Source organism: Aethalodelphis obliquidens, unplaced genomic scaffold (assembly GCF_003676395.1).
Source record: "Aethalodelphis obliquidens isolate GAN/ISIS:26980383/991018 unplaced genomic scaffold, ASM367639v1 scaffold9, whole genome shotgun sequence".
Lineage (NCBI taxonomy): Eukaryota > Metazoa > Chordata > Mammalia > Artiodactyla > Delphinidae > Aethalodelphis > Aethalodelphis obliquidens.
Genome location: NW_020837953.1, coordinates 18,155,350 through 18,179,778, shown reverse-complemented (window position 1 = coordinate 18,179,778; position 24,429 = coordinate 18,155,350). Strand labels below are relative to the sequence as shown.

The 24,429-nt window shown below is 52.4% G+C and overlaps 1 protein-coding gene and 1 pseudogene across 1 annotated transcript; one reads left to right on the top strand and one right to left on the bottom strand.

Moving 5' to 3' along the window:
* Positions 1-4,995: 4,995 nt before the first annotated feature.
* P3H1 (prolyl 3-hydroxylase 1) lies at positions 4,996-24,327 on the bottom strand. Its single transcript, XM_027108881.1, has 15 exons — positions 23,812-24,327; positions 18,756-18,908; positions 17,221-17,410; positions 16,875-17,006; positions 15,891-16,030; positions 11,288-11,377; positions 10,930-10,982; positions 10,628-10,749; positions 8,825-8,952; positions 8,565-8,660; positions 7,982-8,132; positions 6,735-6,852; positions 6,276-6,351; positions 5,887-6,027; positions 4,996-5,472 (listed from the first exon to the last, which is right to left on the bottom strand). The coding sequence occupies exons 1-15, from the start codon at positions 24,274-24,276 to the stop codon at positions 5,317-5,319; spliced, it is 2,211 nt and encodes a 736-aa protein (XP_026964682.1). The 5' UTR covers positions 24,277-24,327; the 3' UTR covers positions 4,996-5,316.
* LOC113622356 (mitochondrial intermembrane space import and assembly protein 40 pseudogene) lies at positions 19,612-20,200 on the top strand (annotated as a pseudogene).
* Positions 24,328-24,429: the final 102 nt, after the last annotated feature.

Genomic DNA, 24,429 nt, shown 5'->3' with positions numbered 1-24,429 from the left:
GTCCCCCCCACACCCCGCCTTTCTCAGGAGCGCTGGGAGGGGCGAGGCTGAGCTGGCTGTAGAGCCTCGTCCCACCCCTAAAGGGCACGTCGGCTTCGCGGAGTCACAAGGGAGCTGCCCAATGTCTGAGAGTGTGTGAGGCGCGCGCATGGGGCCGGCGCGCAGCACAGTGATTCCCGGAGGCCGGGTGTCCCTCTCCCAGCCTTCCGCAGGGCTTTCTCTGTAAGGAGGATACAGGGGTCATTCCGGTCCTGAGGAGCACCTGAGTCAGGTGTCTGAGCCTCGGGATCTTCAAGGCCACACAGAAACAGTGTCAGAGCCACACAGCCCTGGAGACCGGAGACTGCAGGCCCCTCCGCTGACAAATGAGGAGCTGAGAGCCAAAGAGGGGAAGCTGCCCCCAGGGCCTGCTCACTCCTCCACCCTGGGCACCCCCAGAGCCCTCCCCCACACCGAGGACCGGAGCCACTTTATGATCCAGAATGAGGCTTACATCTCCCTCGGAAGTGCTTGTTTTAAAAAAAAAAAAAAATTTTTTTATTGGAGTGTCGTTGATTTACAATGTTAGTTTCAGGTGTACAGCAAAGTGAATCTGTGATACAGAAGCTCTTCTGTTTATCCCTTGTGTTATTTGAGGTCTTGAGTCCATTCTACCAAAACATCCCCTCCTACCCTGATGGCCTTCCCTCACCCATGTTCCAAAGCCCTTTGGAATTCAGATCCCGCACCTGGAGTAGAGTTCCCTAACCCTGTGTAGCTTCTCCATCAGGACTCCTACCACCCCAGTGCCCCCCTGCAGTCCAGCGACTCCCAGGCATGCGGGGAGAGCAGGAAGGCTCAGGACCCACCCCAGCCTCCATTAAGAGCTAACTAGAAACCGCCCTGGGGTGTCACGCTTCGCTGTTTAAAAGGTGCTTTCAATTACATTACGAGAAGCTTGGGGTTCTAGCTTTACGTCTGCCACCGAAAAGCTGTGTGATGCTAGGCAAGTCCCTTAGCTTCTCTGGCCCTGGTTCCCAAACTGACAAATAGGGATAATAGCATTCATCTGTCTGGGTCATGAGGGAGTTCATGAATCGAGATGGGCGAGAAGTGCTTTTGGAAAACATAATATGCCTGAAGGAATGTGGCTAATGAAAGCTCCGTTCCAAAAAGACTGCCTCCTGGGCGGTCTGCCCCTTGGTCCCTCACCCTGGGTGCGGGCGACTGCTGGTGGCTGACGACCCGCTGCCCCTTCCTGCCTGGCAGTGCCCGGCAGGGAGGGTGCTTTGTAGATAGATCTGTGCTGACCGCTGACGGATGGGTGTGAGGATGAACTGTTTCTGCCTCCCTCCCAGTGAAACCCTGGAGCGCCCTCCCTGGTCCTTGCCCACTGCCAGTCAGGGGTCCGACTCGGTTGGTTGCCGTCCAGCACATTCTCTGCAAGCCACCACCTGAAACGGTGGAGGCTCAGGAGGTGGTGCTGGTCAAACTCCCCCCAGCTCTGAGCCTGACTTTCCCGTGGAATCCCAGGCTCGGAATGGAGAGGACTTGTCCGGGTGGCACAGCTAGAAAGCAGTGCAGCCAGCAGTGTGGCCGCCCCAGTGCCCTGCCTGCCCCGGCAGGGTCAGGTGCTCTGATCTGGGATCTGTAATGCTCTTTGCATATTTCCTTTCACAGCACTTGGTGTGCTGTTCGTTAGCCTCCTTCTTGAGGACTGAAAGCATCTCCCAGCCCTACCACTGGCCCCATTTTTGTGTCCCACGCCTAACCCAGGGTGAGGGCATCTCTGCAGCACACGTGGCTGTCGGGTAGTGCCTTCTTCTCTTCCCCAAACAACCCTGAGCACTGGCTCTCTTTGGCACCCCTGCTGAGAGCTCTGCCAGCTGCCTGGGGTGCCAGAGATGGACGTCTTCCACGTCCACATCTCCCCCGAGTTTGCTGAGTTGCCTCCCGTCCCCTCTAACGCTCCCATGGCTGCTCTCCCTTCACCTCAAGCAGACTTCCCCAGGGCTGACCTGCTCATGCCTGTGTTTTACAAACGGGCCAAGCAATCACAGCATCTCAGCCCGGACCCCGCCATCACCTCCGGCTGCTGGGAGGACTCACCCACCGTAATTATATTCACTTATCCCAGTTCTGTTGCCCTTGAAAACGTATGGCCTTTCATGAGCTAAACTGAGATAGTCTGCTGTCTCTCTGTGTTTAGTACACTTTGAACTGTGAAGGTCACCTGCGTTGATGTGGAAACTTCTGGAAGACCAGAATCAGGCTGATGGAGTTTTCTGTAATGTTGAGTATCTCCTGTGTGCTAAGCATTGTGCCAGGCTCTCTCTGAGTATTCCCTCATTGATACTCTCAGCCATACTGGGAGGAAAGGACTGTAATCTCATGTTGCTGGTGAGGAAACACACTCAGAGGTCACACAACTGGAAGTGGTGGAAGTGAGTCTGGCCCAGCTCAGCACGTGGGTGAAGCTCGTGCTCTTTCCATTAACGTGGTCCTCTCTTCATACGGCGAGTGGGTCATCCAAACAGGACACGGGATCACCAATGACTAAAGGAATCGTGACTGTCCCTATGGGATCATTCCCATGAGCATACTGACTCCCAGCTTAAAAAAACACCCGTTCCTTCAGTTCACATCTCCCTCCAGCTCATCCTGCCCCCCACGGAGAGCCAAACTCCTGAGAAGAGTTGTCTATACCCACCAGCACCACTCATTCTCCTCCCCTTCTCACTTGAACTCACTCCAGTCTTTCGTCGACCGGAACATCTCTTGCCAAAGTTCTCCCTGATCTCCGTGTCACCAAGTCCAAAAGATGGTTCTCAGTTCCTATCTTGCTCAACCTCTCAGCAGCATTAGATACCACTGCTCACCCCCTCCTTCCTGAAACACTCTCATCGGCTTCCAGGACTAGGCCTCTTGGTTCCCCTGCTCACGGCTGGTCCTCGTGTCCTCTGTTGGCCCCCACTGCCTCCAGAGCCCCGGTTGCCTGCAGCCCGGACCAGTCTTCTGACTCTTCCTCTGTCTACACTGACCTTAGTCTCCTGGCTTTGAACGCCCCCCAAGTGCTGATGGGGACCCCCAAAGTTCTGGCTCCTACCTCCACCTTTCCCTGAACTCAGAGACCTTTTGTCTCACAGGCTCCTCGAACTTGAGCATAACACATGCAAAACCAGACCCCTGCTTTCCACGCCCCATAACCATCTCACCTGCAGTCTGCCCCGTCACGGGAAAGGGTGACTCCACTTCCCCAACTGCTTAGGCTGAATCCTTCCTTTTCTTAATTTTATTTTTATTTTTGGCCGTGCCCCTTGGCATGCAGGATCTTAGTTCCCCAAGAAGGGATCAAACCTGTGTCCCCTGCAGTGGAAGCGTGGAGTCCCAACCACTGGACCGCCGGGAAATTTCCTAGGCCGAATCCTTCTTTTTTTTTTTTTTTTTTTTTTTTGCGGTACGTGGCCCTCTCACTGCCGTGGCCTCTCCTGTTGCGGAGCACAGGCTCTGGATGCGCAGGCCCAGCGGCCACGGCTCACGGGCCCAGCCGCTCTGCGGCATGTGGGACCCTCCCGGACCGGGGCACAAACCCGCGTCCCCTGCATCGGCAGGCGGACTCCCAACCACTGCGCCACCAGGGAAGCCCGGCCTAATCCTTCTTGTTGCTCCTCCCCATACCATCCAACTAATCAGCAACTCCTGTCAGCTCTACTTTAATGAGATCCAGAACCTGACCTTTTCGCTGCCTTCGCTGGCAACACCTGATCCACAACACCTCTATCTGCCCCGGGGTCTTTGCAGCAGCCTCCGTTCTGCTCTCCTTGTCTCAGTTCTTGCCCTTGTAGCCCATTCTCCACATACATTCTTCACTGAGGCCTTTCAAATGTAAGTCAGATGCTCTCACCGCCCTGCTCAAAACCCTCCAAGGGCTCCTGTCCCACTGGGTCAAAGCCCAGGTGCTCTCAGTGGCCGACCAGGCCCCAGGGACCCTGACCTCACTGGCTGCTCTGTGTCAGCACATCGGCCTCCTCGCTGTTGCCTTCTCCTCAGGGTCCGACCTACCTTCTTTTCTACCTCAAAGGATTACACACACACATTTATGTGTTTGTTACCTGTCTCCCTTACTAAAATAGAAGCTCTATGAGGGCTGGGACTTGTTTGGTTTGACACCATATTCCCAGCACCAGCACTTAGCTGGTGCTCAATAAATAAACACTGGTTGGTGGAATAAATGGGCTCTCAGGGTGCAGGTTCCCGACTCATGACCCCACTGCATCTCAAGCCCAGGAGGGAGATGGGCTTGTGGCCCGAGGAGCTGAATCTCCAGGTCTGCTCTTACTCCGTCTCCTAGAGGTGTGTGTTGTCCTGCACATGGGAGCCCTGAGGTATGAGGACCCTGAGGCCAGACATCAGAGCAGGATGCATGTGGCCGACACGGGGGCAACATGCCAGAGCACTGCTGACCGCTGCTAGCTGCCAGAGAAGGATTAGTAATAATCCCTGCCATCCACCCAGAGCGTTCCAGTTTACCAAATGCTGTCACGTCGGCGTCGCATGTGGGCCCCACAACTACCCAGAGGTGGGCCGAGCAGCGATTATGGTCCCTGTTATACATATGAGAACCCTGAGGTCCCTGAGGTTAAGGGTCTGGCCTGAGACTGCACAGGAAGTGGCCAAGCCGGGTACAGAGCTAGGCCTCTTCACACCATGCCTGCCACTGCATCCTGCCCAGAGCAATTTTTTTTTTTTTTCTTGCGGTCCGCGGGGCCTCTCACTGTTGTGGCCTCTCCCGTTGCGGAGCACAGGCTCCGGACGCGCAGGCTCAGCGGCCATGGCTCACGGGCCCAGACGCTCCGCAGCATGTGGGATCTTCCCGGACCGGGGCACGAACCCGCGTCCCCTGCATCGGCAGGCGGACGCCCAACCACTGCGCCACCAGGGAAGCCCCTCCAGAGCAATGTTTATCAAGTGAGACCTCCGGGGCCAACGGGCACATTTCCACTCTGAACAACCACCGAGTAAAAAACCACGAATCATTTATTCTTTGGTGGTCTACACAGGCACTTAAATACTGTATTGCTGTCACGTGGCTGCCTGTGCAGGCCCCCGGAGTGGCTCTGGGCCTGCGTCCTGAGCCCTTGGTCAGGCCCAGGGGGAGAGGGCCGTCCTGCTATGTCCACTCCAAAAGCGGCAGCACCATGTGGACGGCTATGAGCAGAGTCCCCTCAGCTGGGGGGCAGACCTAAGTTCCCCACCGCTCCTCACCCGAGGCTGGCCAGTCCAGGGTGCAGGACAGAGTTCCTCACGTGGGTCTGATCACCGTCCACATGTGAGCTGTCAGAGCTCATCCTTGTGCCCTGACTCACTGCTGGAGACAGACCCCTGTACGGGCTTGGGGGGCTCCTCCTGGGTTTCTTGGGGCTGTTCATGGGGGAGGTCCGTCTCTTCTGGGCTAAAGAGCATCTTCACCAGGTCATCCGCCTGCACCCTGTCCTGCAAGGACAAACCCCTGGCTGTTCAGAGAGGCCTCTGGACCAGGCACTCACCATCTCTCAGGTGCTACTTCCTGGAGAACAAGAAGGCTCTTCTCCAGTGGCCTCCGAGCTCATCCTAATCCCAGCAGGTCCTACTCCTTGGGCAGAGGCAGCAGAGGTGGTACCCAGCGAGGGACCAAGAACCAGGATCACTCCCCATATTGTCCCCACTGCCCCCCACCTGGAGCCCCATTCCCAAGGCAGGAAGAAGGGCCGGGGGCCACTGTGACACAGTGCCGAAGCGAGGAGTCTCTCTGGACTCCCAAGCCCAGTGCTTCTCTCACGTCTAAGCATCGGCAATGGGACTGGGGAAGGTGGAAGCAGAACAAGGGCCCTGCCAGGAACAGGTCACAGCAGCGCCAACTGCTCTCACCCGCTCGCTGTGTCGAGCGTCCAAAGTGAACCACAGGGCGATGGCACAGCGCTGCCCTCTGGTGACAGCCTTCACTCCATGCGGGTTTTCTGTGCCCGAAGAGAATCCCACGGCCCTTCCGCACTGGGGCTGCACCTCTGCCTAAAGGGGACGAAGAGGGGGGTACACAGGACAGAGACCATAACCTGCCTTCAGAAGGGACATGGGGTCATTCAGGTCCAGGAGGGGATGGCTCCTCTGCCTGGCTTCCCAAAGACCAGAGCTAAAGAGAACAGGCGACTAGGCAGAGGCCCCCTGGTTTGGGGAGGGGAGTGCTGGCCACCAGGAGGGCCCCCTGCACCTTGAGGTTGTGTCTCCCCTCCCAGGGATGCGGACGAGGGCGCACTCACCGTCACGGTCTTGGCGTCTAGTTCAGTGAAAAAAAAGTTTCCTCCGTCGAAGTCTGCGTTCAGGTAAAGAATGGCACTGGGAAAGGCAGAGAGCACCTCGACACCGACTTCCTCTTCCCGCCCCTCAGGCACCCACGGCTCCAGTGCCTTTATCTCCAAGTGCTCCCAACCAGCAGCAGGAGGGGGGGGGCCTCCTCTGAAGCCTCGCGGACACGACTCCTGACCTTCCCGCCTCCCTACCCTCGCCCCTGAGAATCCACCATGCCCTTCTCTGGGGTGCTTCTGTACCAAGTCTACCTTTCCCTGTCCTACTCTCACACTGCTCTGTAATGATTCCCGTGTTATCTGACTCCCAATCCAGAGGATCCTGGACGCTGGGAGGAGCTGGTCCCAAACACGCATGTGCTGGGGGAGGGGGCAGGGCACAGGGCCCTGGGGGCCTCAGAGCAGAGCTGGCACCTGTAGTCCCGGAAGGTGTAGGCGGGGGGCTCCTTGATGCACACGAGGGCCTCCGCGTTCAGGATGCAGTTGTCCACGTGGACGGGGTGGCTACCGTCCTTCCTCTCGGCCTGTGCCTCTGCGGCCACGGAGACACACGTTAGTACTGGGGCACCTCAGGGGACACTGCAGCTCTCCTGCTGGCATGCGAGGGCAGGGGGGTCACTGCCGACCAGCTTCCCTTCCTCTGGTTGGATCCACGCTCTCCAAGTCTTTAGACACAGAGCAGCAGGCCTAACCTTAAACCCTTAACCTCGGTGAGTAAAAACAAGGCCTCACCCAGCCCTTCACCGCCTGCCGACTCTCCCTGGCTTTCTGGCTTCCCGCTGCCCAGGCCCCTGGGCCCCCACCTGGAGGACGGGACACACACAGTTGCGAGTCTGGCACATTCCTTGGGTGTGCCCAGATTTTGATAGAATTCCAAACTTTCTGAGGGAGAGTAAAGCCCTCTAATCTCTGCTGCCCATCAGGGTCATATCGGCACGAGGGGCCGCTGAAGGCTCTGGCATGACAGACCCGGCTGTGGGTCACGTGTGGTTCCTGGACACTGGCCGTGCCTCACCCCTCCTAGGGAATGCAAAAGGGAACATGACAGAGGGAGAGTGAACGATGAACAACCTCCAGCCTGCCCTAACTTGTAAAATAAGTAGTTCTCTCAGAAATTTGGTATTTAACAATTAGTGACAGAGAACTTGCAACGCAGATCATGATTCACCTAAGGACACCTGTATGCCCAGTACCAGCGTTGAGAACCACTGACTTACAGGATGCAAAATACTCTTGAATGCAGTGCTCCGTCGTTTGGCTTCTGAGGACCTCACCAGTCTTACGTGGCTGCCCCCCGTCCCCCCTTGACCTTACGCTGCAGAAGTGGCCACTTTCTTAGTCCCCCAGCTGCCGGCTGCTCGATGCCTCCACTCCTCTGCTCATGCTGCTGCCTCCGGCTCCAACGTCCTCCCGCTGCCCCGTCTACTCCACAACTCCTATTCATCCTGCGCAGCTCTCATCACCTCCTCTGGGAAGCCCTCCCGACTCCCCGGGGAGACTGACTCGAACTTCCTCTGCTGCACTCATCGCAGTGGTTTACGGTGGTTCCCCAGCAGGATGAAAGGGACCATATCCTGCTCTTCTCCGCGTCCTCCGCATCCAGCTGGTGCCTGGGTGGGCAGTGTGTGCTGCACGGGGGCTGCGGGTTGAGGGAGGCCCACCTTCGATCGCGGTGCGGCACACCAGGTGGGAGTAGGAGAAGTAGAGGGGGCTGTCCAGGTGGAAGTAGGACGCCATGACACGCCGCACCTTCTCTGTCACGTTGTAGTACAGGTGAGCACTCTGCAGAGGAACCTTCCCTTCCTGTCCCAGCTGCCGAGGAGACCAGTGGTCAGCTACGCTGCACGCTCCTATGCGGGCCAACAGAGACCATAGGGGCGCCAGGCCCCGCTCCTCGTGCCCGCTAAGGACCAGTCCCTCTGCTTCCCGTACACGACTCTCTGCCATCGCCCCCTCCCCTCGCCTCCACATTTCTCTTTATGAGTAACCTGCTCAGAAGTAGAGCGGTTCTTCAGAAAGCGCTCTCAAGCTTGGGTATCAGTCTTGCTTGCCTGCCTCATCATTACACTAATAGCCACGGTTCAGAAGTCAAGCTCACCCAGCATGGTTTATCCTGCCTCCGTGGCAGCTGGAACGCTGACAGGCGGACATTTTACCTTTCCTACCACCATCTCCAACTCCTCCCCAGAGCCTGCGCGTCCCCCTCCCCCTTCTCCACACTCTAGAACAGAGTACTGACCCTACCTTGAGGGCCTTGAAGACAGTGACGCCATAGAACTTTTCGCTGGGAGTGTGCGGGGAGGTCTGACCCCGGTAGCCATCTCCTAAAGTTGCTGCTGCCTACGAGGCCCCAAAAACGTGGAGTTAGCCAGGCAGCTGAGGGCTCAAGAAGAGGTGGTCGACTGCCCGCAGCAAGGGGCAGGCAATCGTTCAGCACCTAAGAGGCACCTAGTCGGGGGAGGCTGGGCCCTTAGGGAGATGGCATGGTCACCGGGTTCCCTCACATTGGTCAGTCTCTGCAGCTCCCGGCACTCATCCTCAGAGATTACACCATCCATCACCACCCGCTGGGAACCGTTCAAGACTTTGGAGGTCATGGTGAGTCTGATACCGTCATAAAGCAGGGGGCCACCTGCAAAGCAATAACACCGGCTAAATCCAGCAGCAGTTCTGTCCACACACTCTCCATCAGATATTGCCTTGCTGTAAGGAAGAGAAATTCCAGGTGTTTCCTGTTCACCAGAGAAACCTCCCGTTTGGTCGCTTCCAAAGGTAGGGTGGTCCAGAGGATGGAACTTAGAGCTGAAGGGCAGGAGATCCAAGTCCTGGTCCACAGCTGTTGACTCCTGGGCTTTCACGCATTGTTGAGGAAACATCATAAAGACATTCCTAAAACATGAGTTCAGGACCAGAAAGAACTGGGTTTGACTCCTGGATCCTCCACTTACTAGCTGTGTGACCTTGGCAAGTTACTTAACTTCCCTGAGCCTTATCTCATCTGTAAAACAGCATCTACCTCGTAAGTTTGATGTAAAGAACAGTAAGACAACTTAAAAGTTTAGCGCGATACTTGGCACCTAGTAAATGCTTAAAAGTTTAGCTACCATCATCTATTTAAAATGAGGATCTTACAATCTGCCCAACCCACTTCCCAGGCGATTATGAGAATCAAGAGAAATAACAGGGTGAAAGCTCTCTGAAAACAAAGGAATGCTGGACAAATTCTTTAACATGCTAATCTCATTAAATTAAGCACTTGTTAATTGAAGCAACTGTAGAGTAAAGGCCAGCCTTTCTCTCTTCTATTTCTCCTGGTGTCTCCCTGTGCTGGGGACATACCACAGACCCAATTCCACTCCATCTGTTATTTACTGAGGCCTCAGCGTGTGCCAAGCACTGTGCTAGAAAAGGCAAGGGATCAACACCTGAAGACAGCACCTGTTCCAACAGTTACACAAATGACCAACACAAGGCAGACCTTGTGAAAGTACAAAGTGCCTTGGAAGTTCAACAGAAACGGGGATGGGGATCCCAACTGGCCTGGAGTTTAAGAAAGGCTCTGTAGGGTGGATCTGAGACGCCTCACGGGGAGAGATGATGGGAAGTGTATAGGAGGAGGCACAGGCCTGAACAAAGACTTGTGAGCAGAGAGAGGCCCAAGGACGAAGAGAAGGTATAAATGGGGAATGGTAGAACATACGGTTACAGGCGCAGGCAGGGAGGATGGCATCAGAGTCCCTGTGTTTGGAAGACTGGTCTAGCCCCCAGGTGGGAAGGGGCAAGGACAGATTGGAGGAGGAAAGATGAGTGCAGAGAGGAGGGGCTGGGGGCCTGATGCACGCCTGAGGCCATGGGACAAGAAAAGGGTTGGGGAGAGAGAAAGAGAGCAGAGTCCTAATTGGCAGGACCCCCCCCCAGAGGATTGGAGGGGATGGGCAAGGGGGGACCAGAGGAGACCTGAAGATTTTGAGGTTTGGTAACAGGACAAATGATGGCAGCTGGGAGAAAACAGTTTGGGGGTAAGGAGAGAGGACAAGTTTTCTCCTATAAATACTTACTGAAGCAAACTAAACTAGTGTCACTGTGACTCAGGAGTCTTACTTCTTAACCTAAGGCCAATTCTCAGTGCTCTTTGCAGGTGGAAGTCCCGTGGGTGAGGGAAGAAGGGCCACGGCGGGGGTGAGCCCTGACCCATGCCAGCTCGCATCCTGAGGCTATAAAGTAAGGGGAGCTGTCCAGCTAACATGGGGACCCCCAGCCTTGCTGCCTCCATGACAGCCGAGGTGGCCCCACGCTCGTCCTCTCACCTTCCTGGGTCAGCCTGTTCACGTCCAGCGACTCCTTGGTCTTCTCTTCCACGAGGGTCTCAATCTCCTTCATAAGGTTTCCGATCTCCTGGGAGATGCGGGCGGCTGTTTCCCGTTCTGACCTGTGAGCACAGCCAGTCTGAGGGCTGTATTCCAGGGCCAGCCCAGGCTCCCACCCCAGCTTCCCAGACTGGACCTGCCCACCCCTTGCCAGGAGTTCACATCTGCCTCTGCCTGGGCTCAGGAAGCCTCAAGTGCTTCATCACACCGATCCAATCATGCAGTTTCTTCAAGGCCCTCACTTCTGTTTCTCTTGCAGTCTCTTGGGAATCACCTCTTCTGGAGTCCATGAATCCTAAAAGCAGAGTAGGAAAAAATGAACAGTGTCGGGTGACCTGCTGAATCTTCCAGGACTCGATGCACATACTAGGGCCTACAGGGAATCCACCTTCTCACCGGCCTCCTTTCAGGAGATAAAGTGAGAGGTCTCTGGAACTGAGTCACCTGTACCTGGCTGCCCAGAATTCCCCGTCTCTCGTCCACGCAGATCTCCTCTTTGGCTCAACCCCGCAACGGCCCTCTCCCCAGAGGCACACGGTGTACAGCTCAGCCCATCCCTTGCATCCCCGCCCCACTCCGGCTCCCTGCACCCTGGCTCACCGGGTCAACAAAGGGAATTCCAAAAACGTCATAAGCGAAGAAGAGCAGTTCTTTCTCCAGCAGGCTTCGCTGGTGGTACTCCTGGGCACTCTGAGGAAACGCAGTGGGAGGGACGCCCTGGTACTCAGCCCTGCCGCTGACTCTAGCCCGCACTCCCCACCCCTACATGCCACACTGTTGCCCCCGGTGCGACCCAAGGCTTCCTCTCCCACTATCACTAGTGTGTCCGTCCCCCCGTTTGGGACAAAAGTCTCACGTCTGTGCTCAAGGGTTCCTCTTGCCTGACACAAGCAGCCCCTCTGAGGGTGGCATAGCCAGGCTTCCCTTATAGGGAAACAGCCCCCTTTCCTTCCCCTGCCGTTAATCTCTGAGGCAGAAAACCTGAGGATTCTCAGGAAATACTCTTTAAGGAAGGAAAATTACTCCTTCTTGGCTTCCGCAGGAGTTCAGCACACAGGGGAAGAAAAACCTAGGTGTCAGGTGACTCCTGCGTTATTCATTTAATCTTTACAGCCACCTTGGAGGTTGATGAGATTATCCTCATTTTACAGACAAAGACACTGAGGTACACAGGGGATATGCAACTTGTTTGAGGTGACACTATAGGAGATGACAGAGCAGGGACCTACATCCAAGCCTGGGTCTCTCCAATCCTAAAGCCCACGTGCTTTTTCCTATGCCATCTGCCTCCCCTCAGACTTGGAGTGGACGGTATCCCTCCCGGGAGTTGGGCCAGTGCAGGAGCAGCTGGGTCCAGCATCCGGCCATTCCCACACGTGCTCAGTGGTAGGGCTTACCCAGGGCAGGGAAACTAAGTACCTTCTGGGGCCACATCTTTCCCTAGGTGCCCTGCTAGTCTCCCAGCAGCAGAAGAAGGAAGGAAAAGAAAAAGAAGACATCATCAGTTGAAATAAAAGATGAGGGCAATAAGGAAAACTTTGAAGGCGTCAATGAGGCCTATATCACCTCTTGAGGAAGATGGAAATTTTCTCCTAAGGAGTTTAAACAACTGGCCTCCCTCACCTAGTACTGGACACCAAGCTAGGCATGTGTCATCTCCTTTAACCCTCTCCAACTGCTCTATGAGCCTGCCAGGGAGCAAGTCCCACTTCTACCATTTACTCATTCAACACTGATGCACTGAGTATCAGCTATGTGTCAGAACTGTGCCGGCACTGGAATAAAGCAGGGAAGCAGAGATTCCGGTCACCATGGGCAGCCATAGGCTGCTACGCAAGTTAACTCATTTCCTGGAGCCTAAATGTCCTCATCTCGAAAATGGCAAGAATAGCGCCCACCTCACGGGGTGCCTGTGATGATTAAATGCGATGATGGGTATAAACCACCTAGCTCAGCGCTTGGCCTGGGACAGGGCTCAACAGATGTTAGTTACCTTCTTTCCAGAAGGGCAGTTCTAGTTAGAAATGGTAGACTGACCACTTATTTTCCCTTTCTGCCCCAGACTCACTAATATGACTATAAAGGGTCGGGGGAGGGATCTTAACCAAGCAAAGAGACTAGGAGACACGCCATCTCAAATCCAGACGGTCACCATCTAGCGGCCCAAGAGGACAATGACAAGGTAACCAGTCTCCGTATGGGAGGGGGTGGCAAGAGGAGGGTTTTTAGAGACTCTCAGGATTGCGGATCCAAGAAGGAAGAGCCTTGGTTTTCTTTTTTTTTTTTTGCGGTACGCGGGCCTCTCACTGTTGTGGCCTCTCCCGTTGCGGAGCACAGGCTCCGGACGCGCAGGCTCAGCGGCCATGGCTCACGGGCCCAGCCGCTCCGTGGCATGTGGGATCTTCCCGGACCGGGGCACGAACCCGTGTCCCCTGCATCGGCAGGCGGACTCTCAACCACTGCGCCACCAGGGAAGCCCGAGCCTTGGTTTTTAACTTCAGGGTAGGTTGATGACCCCACCTCACTGGGTTGTTATGAGAATCAAACGAAAGAAAAGCTATGAAAAATTTTTGTAAACTATAAAATGCCACGCACATTTGAAGGGTGCTTATTTTCCACAGTGAGCGCCACACAACCAGAACGGGAGGTCTGTTACTGCCGCATCTTCCACCTGCTTCTCCCAGTGAACAGAGGAAAAATGAGCCGCCCTGGGCTGGAGTGCGGGCAGGGCAGGAGGCTGTGAGGGCGGAATCCTGCCACCTGTGTGCCCTGCGGCCAGCGCCGTGCACGTGTCTCCCAGGCTGGGAATGTGGTGCCTAATTAGACACTGAGAGGAGGGAGGCATGAACCCCTGGCCCACCGCCAGTTCCACCTCTCCCCTCCTCCAGCCCCCCACCTCATTCAGGCCTCGGTGGCTCTCTCTGCACCGTGACGGCCTCCGGCACCTCCCATTCTGAGCCCTGCCCCATCACATCACATCAGGCTGCCTAAAACCCTCTGACGGCTCACCACTGCCTGCCTCACACAGTAGGGTCCAAGGTCCTGGAGAGGCACTCAAGACCCCTCAAAAATCTAACCCTCCCGGGCCTCATTGCCTGCAACTCCCCAGCACCATCTTCCGTTCACATGGGACTGTTGTCCAGGTGGTTTGCATATGCTGCTCTCCATCTAAAAGGCCCTTCTCTGACTCGTTCACCTACTGAAGGCTTTTAAAACCAGTTGTCAACACCACTGCCTCTTGTGAAGCCTTCCCGGACCCGCCAGTTGCTTACTTTTCCTCCATGCTCCCACTCTAGCTCGCGGACCCCTCTGCTATGATATTCACCACAGCATTTTACAGATCTCGGATTGTACGCCTTTCCAAGGCGGTTTTAGATGGCATTCAAAAAGACATGAAAGTAGTACAAATGTAGCTAAAAGAAACCCCCGGAGTATCGAGAGACATACATAGAAATGTTCAGTCCTCCCCCACCTAGCCCCTGACCCACAGGCCCATGCCTGGGGGTGGGGGGGTTAATCCTGATGAACAGTTTCTTACCAATCTGTGCAGAAAGTTAAAAAACTTCAAAATATATATGTACTACCAAAAAATGTAAATAGAATACCACTACAGTTCTATGTCTTCTTTTTCTTTACCTAAAATTACATCATGGAGACAATTTCATATTGGTGTGTAGGAATCCACTCAAGCAACATGATGGTTATCTTGTATGTCATTGAATGAACGTGCCAATTTTATTTAACCAGTTCCCCAAATTGATAGCATTGAGCTTGTTTCCAGTTTTTTGCTTTTAGCGGCTTTTCTGATGCACATCTGTGCACGTTTACCTTTGCACGCTTGTGTAGTACAGCCAAGGGTGAATCCCCAGCAGTCAGATCTCTGGGTACATGAACAGTACAGTTTGCAGCCCTACCAACAGCCCAGGGCTGTGCCTGCTTTCTCACCCCCTACATGTGTCCAATAGACTTGTTGCAAACACAACTGAGGGGCCTCTAGAGTCACTGTAGCTATCTAACTTTTTTTTTTTCTTTGACAAAAGGAAAAACTGATCAAAGTTACAGCTATTTTTACAGACTGTAAGATTGGGTTTTGGAGAGGCCAGCAGGACACAAGTGATTGAGGGCCACAGTGACAAGCCACCCCATCTCAGGAGGTGGCTGAAGTTAGAGGTAAGAAAACCCGCCACCTGCTACTATGTCCCATCAGCAAGACCCCTGTGATGCCACCTGTCCACACAACACTTTGTACAGCACCTGTCGGCTCACTATCTCTTTTGACGCTCACACTTGCCGTGTTGAAGACACAGCAAGAACCATAATCCTATTTTACAGAAGGAGAAAATGAGACTCAGAAGGGCAGTGCAGCATGACTAAGATTCCACATGATGCGTCAAAAATCACATGGCTAGTAAGTAGAGGAGCCAGGACTTGAGTCCAGATTAGTGACTTCAAATCTACCTCATTGTTCTGGGCTCAAGAAGGAGAGGATCTAGGGCCTGTGCAAGGCATATGTACAAATATCGAGGTTCGCAGTATTGAACTTCATTAAGTTAAAAACAGAGAACTTTTCATGTTTTTGATACAAAAATGATACCCACTCACTGCAGGGAATTTAGAAAATATAAAGGAGCAAAACACAAAAATCACCCGTAATTCCAGAAATAGCCATTGTGAAGTGAACAGCACAAAGTGCAGTCCCCCCGGCAGTGCAGGCGTGGGCCTGCTTCCACTTCAGTGCCTTTCGTTTTAGTCTTTCTATTACATAGATTTTTCTCCTTGTTTGGGAGTGAGATGGGTATAATGCTGAAACAGGGAGAGACAGAACAATGGCAGAAAGAAGCGGGGGCGGGGAAGAAAACCGAGGCAGAAAAGAGGTGAGTGAAAAAAAAATTTAGCATGAAGTAGAAAATGATATATCTTGGCCAAGTCAAGTCTCAAAGTGGAGGTGCTGAGAAAGGGAAAGAACATGGCTGCTTTGCAGTTCTGCTTTTCCCTGCCGACTCGGAGCACAGACTTCGGGGCCCAGATTGTGCTAATTAAGGTACTGGCTTATTCCCCGCTTTCTGTGCACTCACACCCACCCAGGCAACCTGCCCCCACCCCTCACTGCCCGAGCAGCCCCGGCTCCTCCTCCTCTACCCCACTCTCTGCTTTCTGGTCTGGGTTCAGCTGGCAGCCACCCAAAGTAATGCAAGTCTCTCACCTCACGGGGGCCGATGGATCTGGCTTGCTCTTCTCCAAGCATGGCTGTGTAGTAGGCCAGATTCTGGCTCATCACCTCATCATTGGGGAAGAAGAGGAGATAGGTCTTGGCACATTCAATGGCCTGTGTGTAATTCCCAACTGCAAAGGGGAAAAAATGGCTGAGAAGAAAGCATTGAATCCTGGGTACCGTGAACCGCCCAGTGTTCAGTCTCAGCACAGCTCGAGGCAATGATGACACGGCAAGGTGGCACCAGCTACACAACACGACTGCCTGATTTGGCAGGAGAAGTTGCAGAATAAATGATAGAATATACGACTGATTTTTAAGGTGCTCAGTGCCTGCAAGTAATTCAAACATTGGCCCTAATATTCCCAATCAGTAGACCAATTACAGGAATATTCCCGTCTTCCTACCTTTTCTTCCCTATGGATTTTCAGAAGAGAAGGGAAGATTACAATAGCAGATTGTCTCTTTCGCAGAGCTCTTGTTGATATGTGTTGGTCTCCTCAACCATAAAAGTGTATATTCTTGAATATGCTGTGATGCTTAGCACACAGTGGGGACTCAGTAAAGACCCGCCGACTTGCTGCTTTTCTGGATACTGACAGCCCCCTCACCCCACCCCAGAGCATCAGTGCTACATGAGGGAGAAGGGCGGGGAAATGCCCTGTGAGCTGGTTTAAATGGAAGCACACCCTTGCCTTTACTATAACTTAACTCAGGTGCAAAATGAGATTATAAATGTTATAGAGGGGACCAGAGGGTGAGGCCCTAGAGTCTCCCTCCCCCAGCTTCTCAGGCTGCTGGTACTGCTTCTTGGAAGGTGGCTTGTTACAAGGTATTCAGGGATCACCTGGCATGGTGCCTGCCAGAGCCCAAGAGAGAAACCAAACAGCCTGAAGAAGCACAATGGCCATAATCCCTGCCTTCCTTGCTTTTGGCTTAGTGAAAAGCAGCTGAGAAAGAGAAGGGAGGCCTTACTGTTGTAGTAGGCAAACTGCAGATAATTATAATGCGATGGGAGGAAGTCTTCAAAGGGCTTCTCTCGACTTGGGTGGGAAGCAAGCTCGGTGACACAGTTCTGCTTACAGCTGAGGACCTGGATGTAATGGTCTGAAAGGAATCGAGGGAGAGGGAAGAACCATAAGGTCAATTTCCAGGATTCAAATGCTGCTTAAGATGAACAAATTCAAGTGGAAGCAATTTTCAGTCAGATTCCCGGATTTAAGAGATTCAGGAATGAGGCTGAAGATGCTGTGTCTGCAGAATCACGTTGTTGCCCTCAGAACCCAGAGGCCTGGCCGAGGGCTGGGTTTGGGGCCCGCACCTGTGATGGCCTGGAAGAGGTCGGCGTTGTATTCCAGGTAGTTGTATCCGTCGTAGTCGTAGGGCCCTTCACAGAGGGCACGGCACTCCTCGTCTGCCGCGAAGTACTCCCGCAGCGCCGTCTCCAGGTGGGGCACGGCTTCCTGCAGCTGCTCCTCGGAGTAGAGGCGCACTCCCAGCCGAAACTCATGCTACTGGGAGGAAGGGGTACTCAGATGCAGGGCAGACTGCAGACAGCCCTCCCTCCTTGCCCACGGCCACCTCCACGGGCATCCCCGTAGCCCTCTCAGGTTACGGATGGAAAGGGTGGCTGCTACACAAAGAAAGCCTGCTGGAAATGGTCTTTACTTAGTCAGTCTTTACATCTGACTTTCTTTTGAAATTTAAAAACATTTAGCTCAATCTACTTGAAAGATATATGGGAATTCACTGTCATTTTCTTGCACTTTTTTTGTGGGGCTGCAAGTTTTCAAAATAAAAATTTAATAAAAGAAATTTTAACTCTTAGCTATCAGAATGTGGTTTGAGGTGATGAAAGCAATCTTTCTAGCAGTAAGGACGGATTTGGGCTGCTGCAGCTGATTACAGACTTTGCTTCTGCTCTCTGTGGGACATGGCTCCCTTCTTGCGGACAATAACCATTTTCATTTGTCACAGAATCACTAAAAAAGAAAAAAAAAGAAAAAAATCCAAACTGTGTAGAGTTGTATAAAGTACTAGATGTACACAGTTTACTTTTAAAAGTCATTTTGATGTTGTTTCTAATATGCCTATTTCTAAACTACAACATATGCCCTTTATGAAAATGCTATATCGGGACTTCCCTGGTGGTCCAGTGGCTAAGGCTCTGTGCTCCCAATGCAGGGGGCCCAGGTTCAATCCCTGGTCAGGGAACTAGATCCCACCTGTGGCAACTAAAGATCCCGTGTGCTGCAACGAAGATTCCCCGCAGGCCACAACTAAGACCCGGCGCAGCCAAATAAATAAATATTTTCTAAAAATGCTATGTCATCATAGACAATACCTCTTATGGGACACAGACTTTTCCTGCTAAATAAATAGAATAAGAACATTGAGGAATACTGTACCACTCACTGTAGTGAAAAGCAAAAACCTACATGACCAAAAAAATTTGACAAGTAAATGAATACGATGTGTGCATAAGAAGGATTGTCATGCAGCCGCTAAAAATTGTGTTTTCAAAGAAAATTTGAAGACATGAGAAAGATGCATCAGCATCATATGTCAGTTCAAAAGGGATGATGAAAAATACATACACAATATGACGCCAAATTAGGTTTAAAAATTAGAAATACTGAAGACTTAAAAAATAGGCCAAAATATCAACTACTGGTTTTCTGAAGGTGGCACTATTATAGATGATTACTTTCTGTTTTTTACGTATTTGCATTCTTCTAACGTTGTACAATGAACATACATTATTTCTGTAATCAGAAAGCAACCCTAGTGAATGTCACTATAAACAGAAAGAGCGAGAGAAAGGGGCAGTGTGTCTTGTCTGTTTTTTGTTTTCACCATGTGGGGTTTGGCCTCAAGATCCTTGAAGTCGGCTTCCTTCACCCCAGACATGGTTTGGTAATAGTCCAGGTTCTGACGCATCTCCATGTGCTCAGGGTTGCCCACGAAGAAGGTATGAGCTGCTGCTACGGCTTTCTCCAACTTGTTTATCTAAGGGTGAAGAACAAGAACATGGTTGCCACATCCAAACCTTGATGGTTTGTGTCCAAATGTGCAGTTCACAGTAAACAGGAAATCCCCGCCTTCCTGAGCCTTCCACTCAGTGTGCCTCAACCCCTGCCAAGCCCAGAAAACACACCTATTGCAGGAACTACATACCAGAGATTAGAAGCACGGGGCCCTGGGCAGGTTTTCAGCTATTTCCCAAATCAGCATTAGAGATTCCTCAAATTACAGGAGGCAATGCTTCAGAAGTGTAAACATTCTATTCTAAAACAAAGGTGGTATTGTAGGGGGAATGCTATGGAAGACTGACTGCCTAAATAATATACTCTTGAGCTTTGGATGAGGCGACTAAGCTGAAGAAAGTCTAAGGAGTCAAGGATTAAGGGGTAGGGGAGAAACAGCAGTTAACAATTAGACCATGCCAAAGAAGCTGCCTGGGGGGGGGAATATATATAATGTATGTATATATAAAATGTATATATAATGTATATATATATATATATTTTTTTTTCCTCTGCGTACGTGTTTTTGACACATTCAGGGAAAAGGTGGGTGGCTGAAAAGTCTTAAGATCCTATACAAAATCCAGACATGGCATCTTCTGACTTTTCAAAGCCCAGGGCTCATGAGGTTAAAATAAGTGGCTATACAGAAATCTGAGGGGGGAAATGTGCTACAGGTCACAATCATGCCCATAGCAATGGACTCCAGCATATCAAAATTATACAGCTTCATATGTAGAATCCAAAATAAATCACTAGGTGGGTCTGCGCGGGTCTCCAAGCCGCCTGCCTGGCAGCGGAGAGGTCACGGCGTGAGGCCGCCGCCACAGTCGCCGCAAGGTCGGAGTGCTGGGCTGCACTGTGGCCTACTGCCAGCAGGAAGGGAAGGATCGAATCATATTTGTGACCAAAGAAGACCATGAAACTCCAAGCAACGCGGGGCTGGTGGCCGATGACCCCAACGATCCGTAAGAGGAGCACTGACGGATCCTGCCCAATGGAGACCTCAGCTGGAACTGCCCGTGCCTTGGGGGCATGGCCAGCGGCCCGTGTGGGCAACAGTTCAAGGCGGCCTTTTCCTGCTTCCACTGCAGCACAGAGGATGTCAAGGGGTCGGACTGTGTAGACCAGTTCCAGGCCATGCAGGAGTGCATGCAGAAGTACCCGGACCTCTATCCCCAGGAGGAGGACGAGGAGGAGAAGCCAGCAGATCCATTAGAGGAATCGGCTGCTTCTGAGGTCGCCGCGACCAAAGAACAGAAGGGGTCCAGCTAATGAAGGCCTGGGGCGCTGGGCTCCAGCCTCCTTCAGAGTGTATGAACCTCTCCAAGGAAGTGTCTCTCCCTCTGTTGTTCTGTGCGTGTAATGTACAAAATAACGTATTGTGCTGATCAGGGGTCTTGGCCCCTTGACATATACACTGAAAAATGGGTTGTGTGTATGTGTATCTCACATGAACCTAACAGCGAATGTAGCTGCCACTTCTGAATTCTCTTCTCAGATTGTCCTGAATGTTGCCACTTTGAAATAACGTGCTGAATAATCTCAGCAACCAAAAATCATTATCTGAGAGTGTCTCTTGTGAGCAAGCTGATTTATTCTGATTCATTGTATCCCTTTTAGTAGATTTTATACCCAGTTGGAAAGTGAAATAGAAACAAAACATCTTCCTTTAAAAATGCTGGAGCGGGGCTTCCCTGGTGGCGCAGTGGTTGAGAGCCTGCCTGCCGATGCAGGGGACACGGGTTCGTGCCCCGGTCTGGGAAGATCCCACATGACGCGGAGCGGCTGGGCCCGTGAGCCATGGCCGCTGAGCCTGCGCATCCGGAGCCTGTGCTCTGCAACAGGAGAGGCCACAACAGTGAGAGGCCTGCGTACCGCAAAAAAAAAAAAAAAAAAAAAAATGCTGGAGCAGGGCCATTCCTTGTAGAAGAGGCAGGATGATCAGCCCTTGAGTATCTGACGAAGCGCTATGCTCCATTTCTGATATATTTTGGTTTCCAGTTTGCATTGAGCTCCAGGTTTTCTACGTTTGGAAAACAGAGCTTTGGACCCTCTGAGTGACTCCCTTTGTAAGTGAAGAGAAAGGCTGTTTTTTTCTGTTCTTGTTATTCCAAAAGCCCTGGTTTGGGGTCTGTGTTCACACTGGCTCTGTCTCAGCCTGTTCAGATGCAATGTTCTTGAGAGGTGGGGACCTAATCATTAGCAAAGTAGCACCCGAGAGAGGAAACGGTATCAATTAAAAGGAAAACATGATTCTTACCTGAAAAAAAAAAATCACTGATGATCTAATGATTAATTACGTGGGTTGTGGTGTCAGACTGGTGACAAAGGTAGGTTTAATTATTCACTTGTTGGGGCTTTAGGCAAGTTAAAGTTTACTCTCTAAACTCAGTTCTCTAATTGGTTATCTGAAGATAGTACTCACTACCTCACAGGATTGCTGGGAAAGTTAAATGAGAGGATATATATCCAGCTTCTAACACATGGTTCTGGGCACATATTAAGTGCTTAATAAATGTTAGCTCGGGCTTCCCTGGTGCCACAGTGGTTGAGAATCTGCCTGCCAATGCAGGGGACACGGGTTCGAGCCCTGGTCTGGGAAGATCCCACATGCTGTGGAGCAACTAGGCCCTTGAGCCACAACTACTGAGTCTGTGCGTCTGGAGCCTGTGCTCTGCAACAAGAGAGGCCGCGATAGTGAGAGGCCCGCGCACCGCGATGAAGAGTGGCCCCCACTCGCCGCAACTAGAGAAAGCCCTCGCACAGAAACAAATACCCAACACAGCCAAATAAATAAATAGCATTCCCTTTAAAAAAATAAAATAAAATAAATGTTAGCTCAATAAATGTAAATCCTAGCACATTAGTAATATGCTAAGAAAAATATTTTTTCTTTTCTGATCATCAGTACTAGTAAATGCACACTAAACAAGAAGTCAGCCCTGGCTGTGACCCCCAAATAGCTAGGTGACCCACGGTCAACAGTCGCCATCTCTGTACCTCAGTTGCCTTAATTATAAAATTAGAAATTCTCTCAAGTCCGTCCCTTTTATGGATTGATTCTCTCTCCCATATCTTTTAGCACTGCTCTTGCCTTTCTCTGTTCTCCATCTCCACACCCCTCACCCCACCCCCAGACCTTCTTTACCCTCTAAGCACAAAGCACCTCATTTCTTTCTCTTATGTGGACAACTGAAGTCACCTCCTAACGGTTCACCCTGCCACCACTTTCTCCTTCTCCCAAGGCCTACGTCACATGGCTTCCAGAATTAGCATTCTACAGCCCAGTTCTGACGATGGCTCCTTGAAGCCTGCAGAATTCTCTTCCCAGTCTGGCCCCACTCTATCATGAATGGCCATCCTTCCTCTCCTCTAACAATATTTGAGATCAGCTTCAAATGTCACCTCTTCTTTCAAGTCTAACTTCTCTGACACAAAGCTAGATTCCTCCTCCTTTGTGTTCCCACAGTTGGATATACATACCCTTTCAGTAGCCCTTACTACTAAAGTGACTCTTAACAGCAAAGCAAGGTAACACAAAAAAATATAAAGTCAAGCATTTTAATTACCTGTACAAGAACTGGGATGTAGTAAGTATTCAGTAAATGTCAAAGAATTTTAAAAAGTGCTGTTAAGTGACATGACCAAAGACATAGCCCAATTATTTTGGTTTCAAGTCCAGCACTCTTCTGGGAAACTAGGAGGAATGGACCAGAACTGTGTAAGCATAATGCTTGTGGAAAGGTGGAAATTTGAGGTCCCCAAGATTTTCTAAGTCTCTCTTTAGGTTGAATTGAAGGTCTGTTAAACTATGGATATAATAGATACCCAGCACAGCTCCTTCTTCCTTTTTTTTTTTTAATTAATTAATTAATTTTTGGCTGCGTTGGGTCTTCATTGCTGCGCACGGGCTTTCTCTAGTTGCAGCTAGCGGGGGCTACTGTTCGTTGCAGTGTGCAGGCTTCTCATTGCGGTGGCTTCTCTTGTTGCGGAGCACAGGCTCTAGGCACGCGGTCTTCAGTAGTTGTGGCATGCAGGCTCAGTAGTTGTGGTGCACGGGCTTAGTTGCTCCGCGGCATGTGGGATCTTCCCGGACCAGGGAACGAACCCATGTCCCCTGCATTGGCAGGCAGATTCTTAACCACTGCACCACCAGGGAAGTCCCTCCTTCTTCCTTTTTTCCCCAACAAAATGGGCTAATAACAGCACTTACTTTACAGGATATTGCCAGGATCTGGGCAAATGAATTAATAAACGCAAAGTACTTAATAGTGCCTGAAAGTATGTGTTGGCTCTCATTATCATCATAAATCAGAAGCACTCCAAATCTATGTATACACTTGGACTTAAGGCACTCTGGAATTCCTAAAAGTACTCATTTTCTTTGGAAACCTGACCGACCAGCCAGAGGGTCCCTTACAGGGAGGGGCCAGACAGCCTCTACTGGCGACGTGGCAACCTCATGTCCTGAAAGAAAGCTGTTGCACTCGGGCAGCGGGAAAAGCATCACTGAAGAGCGAACCGGAAGGAAGATACTGTAGAAAGGTCTTAGCTTCTCACTCGGTAACTTACAACAAAATTAGGATCAGAGACCCAAGCTGTCGCTATAGTTCCCTCTAAGAGGCCTCTCGGGGAACACAAGACCAAGTTTTGCTTGGTCTGTGCCTTAACCCCGGCTGGATCTTTGGGGTCACCATCTGCCTATGCGAACCGGAGAGGCTGGTCTCCCGGCAGGGTCTCTGCTCTCCCTGGATCCGGGAAGAGCTCCCTGGCCAAGACGCCACTTTCCCTCTCCGCAAGCACTTCCCTGGCCCCCCAAGTTCCCCCGGGGCAACCACACCCAGAAGGACCCCGGCCGCCCCGGGGCCCAGGCAGATCTGCACCTTGAAGTAGGCGACCTGTAGGTAGTTGTATGGGCTCCGCTTGCTGAACTCCAATTCCAGCTCCTCGCTGAGCGAGTGGGCGGCCGACGGCCCGAGGCAGCGGCGCAGGCAAGCGGCGCGGCGCAGCAAGCCCCCGAAGAAGCGTAGGTCGTGCAGGGCGGCGGCGCCCGAGGCCTGCGCCAGGCTGGGGGGCGAGTCCGGGTCCAGCTCCCATGGGAGGTCGGCGGCACACCGGGTGCGGCAGCGCAGGCGAAGGGCGCGCAGGGCGGCCCGCGAACGCAACGCCCGCTCCATGCTCAGAACCACCCCGGCCCAGTCACCGCGAGCATAGGCCGCGGTCCCCTCCGCGAAGAGCAGATCAGGCGCCGTCATGTCCCATTCCGCCTCGGACTCCGCCTCGGCCCGGCAGGCAGAGGTGGCGACCGCCAGCAATGTGGTCAGCAGCCTCAACGAGCGCGCCGCCATGGCCGCTCAGACCTAACGGGACCGCTGGTCACCGGCCAGGGAGGCCAGGGAAACCCGAGTCCCACCCCCGGGAATCCCCGCCCCGGAGTGAAGCCCCGCCCCGAATGAAGCCCCGCCTCCCAAACCCGGCAGCGCACGCCCACGAGGCTGCAC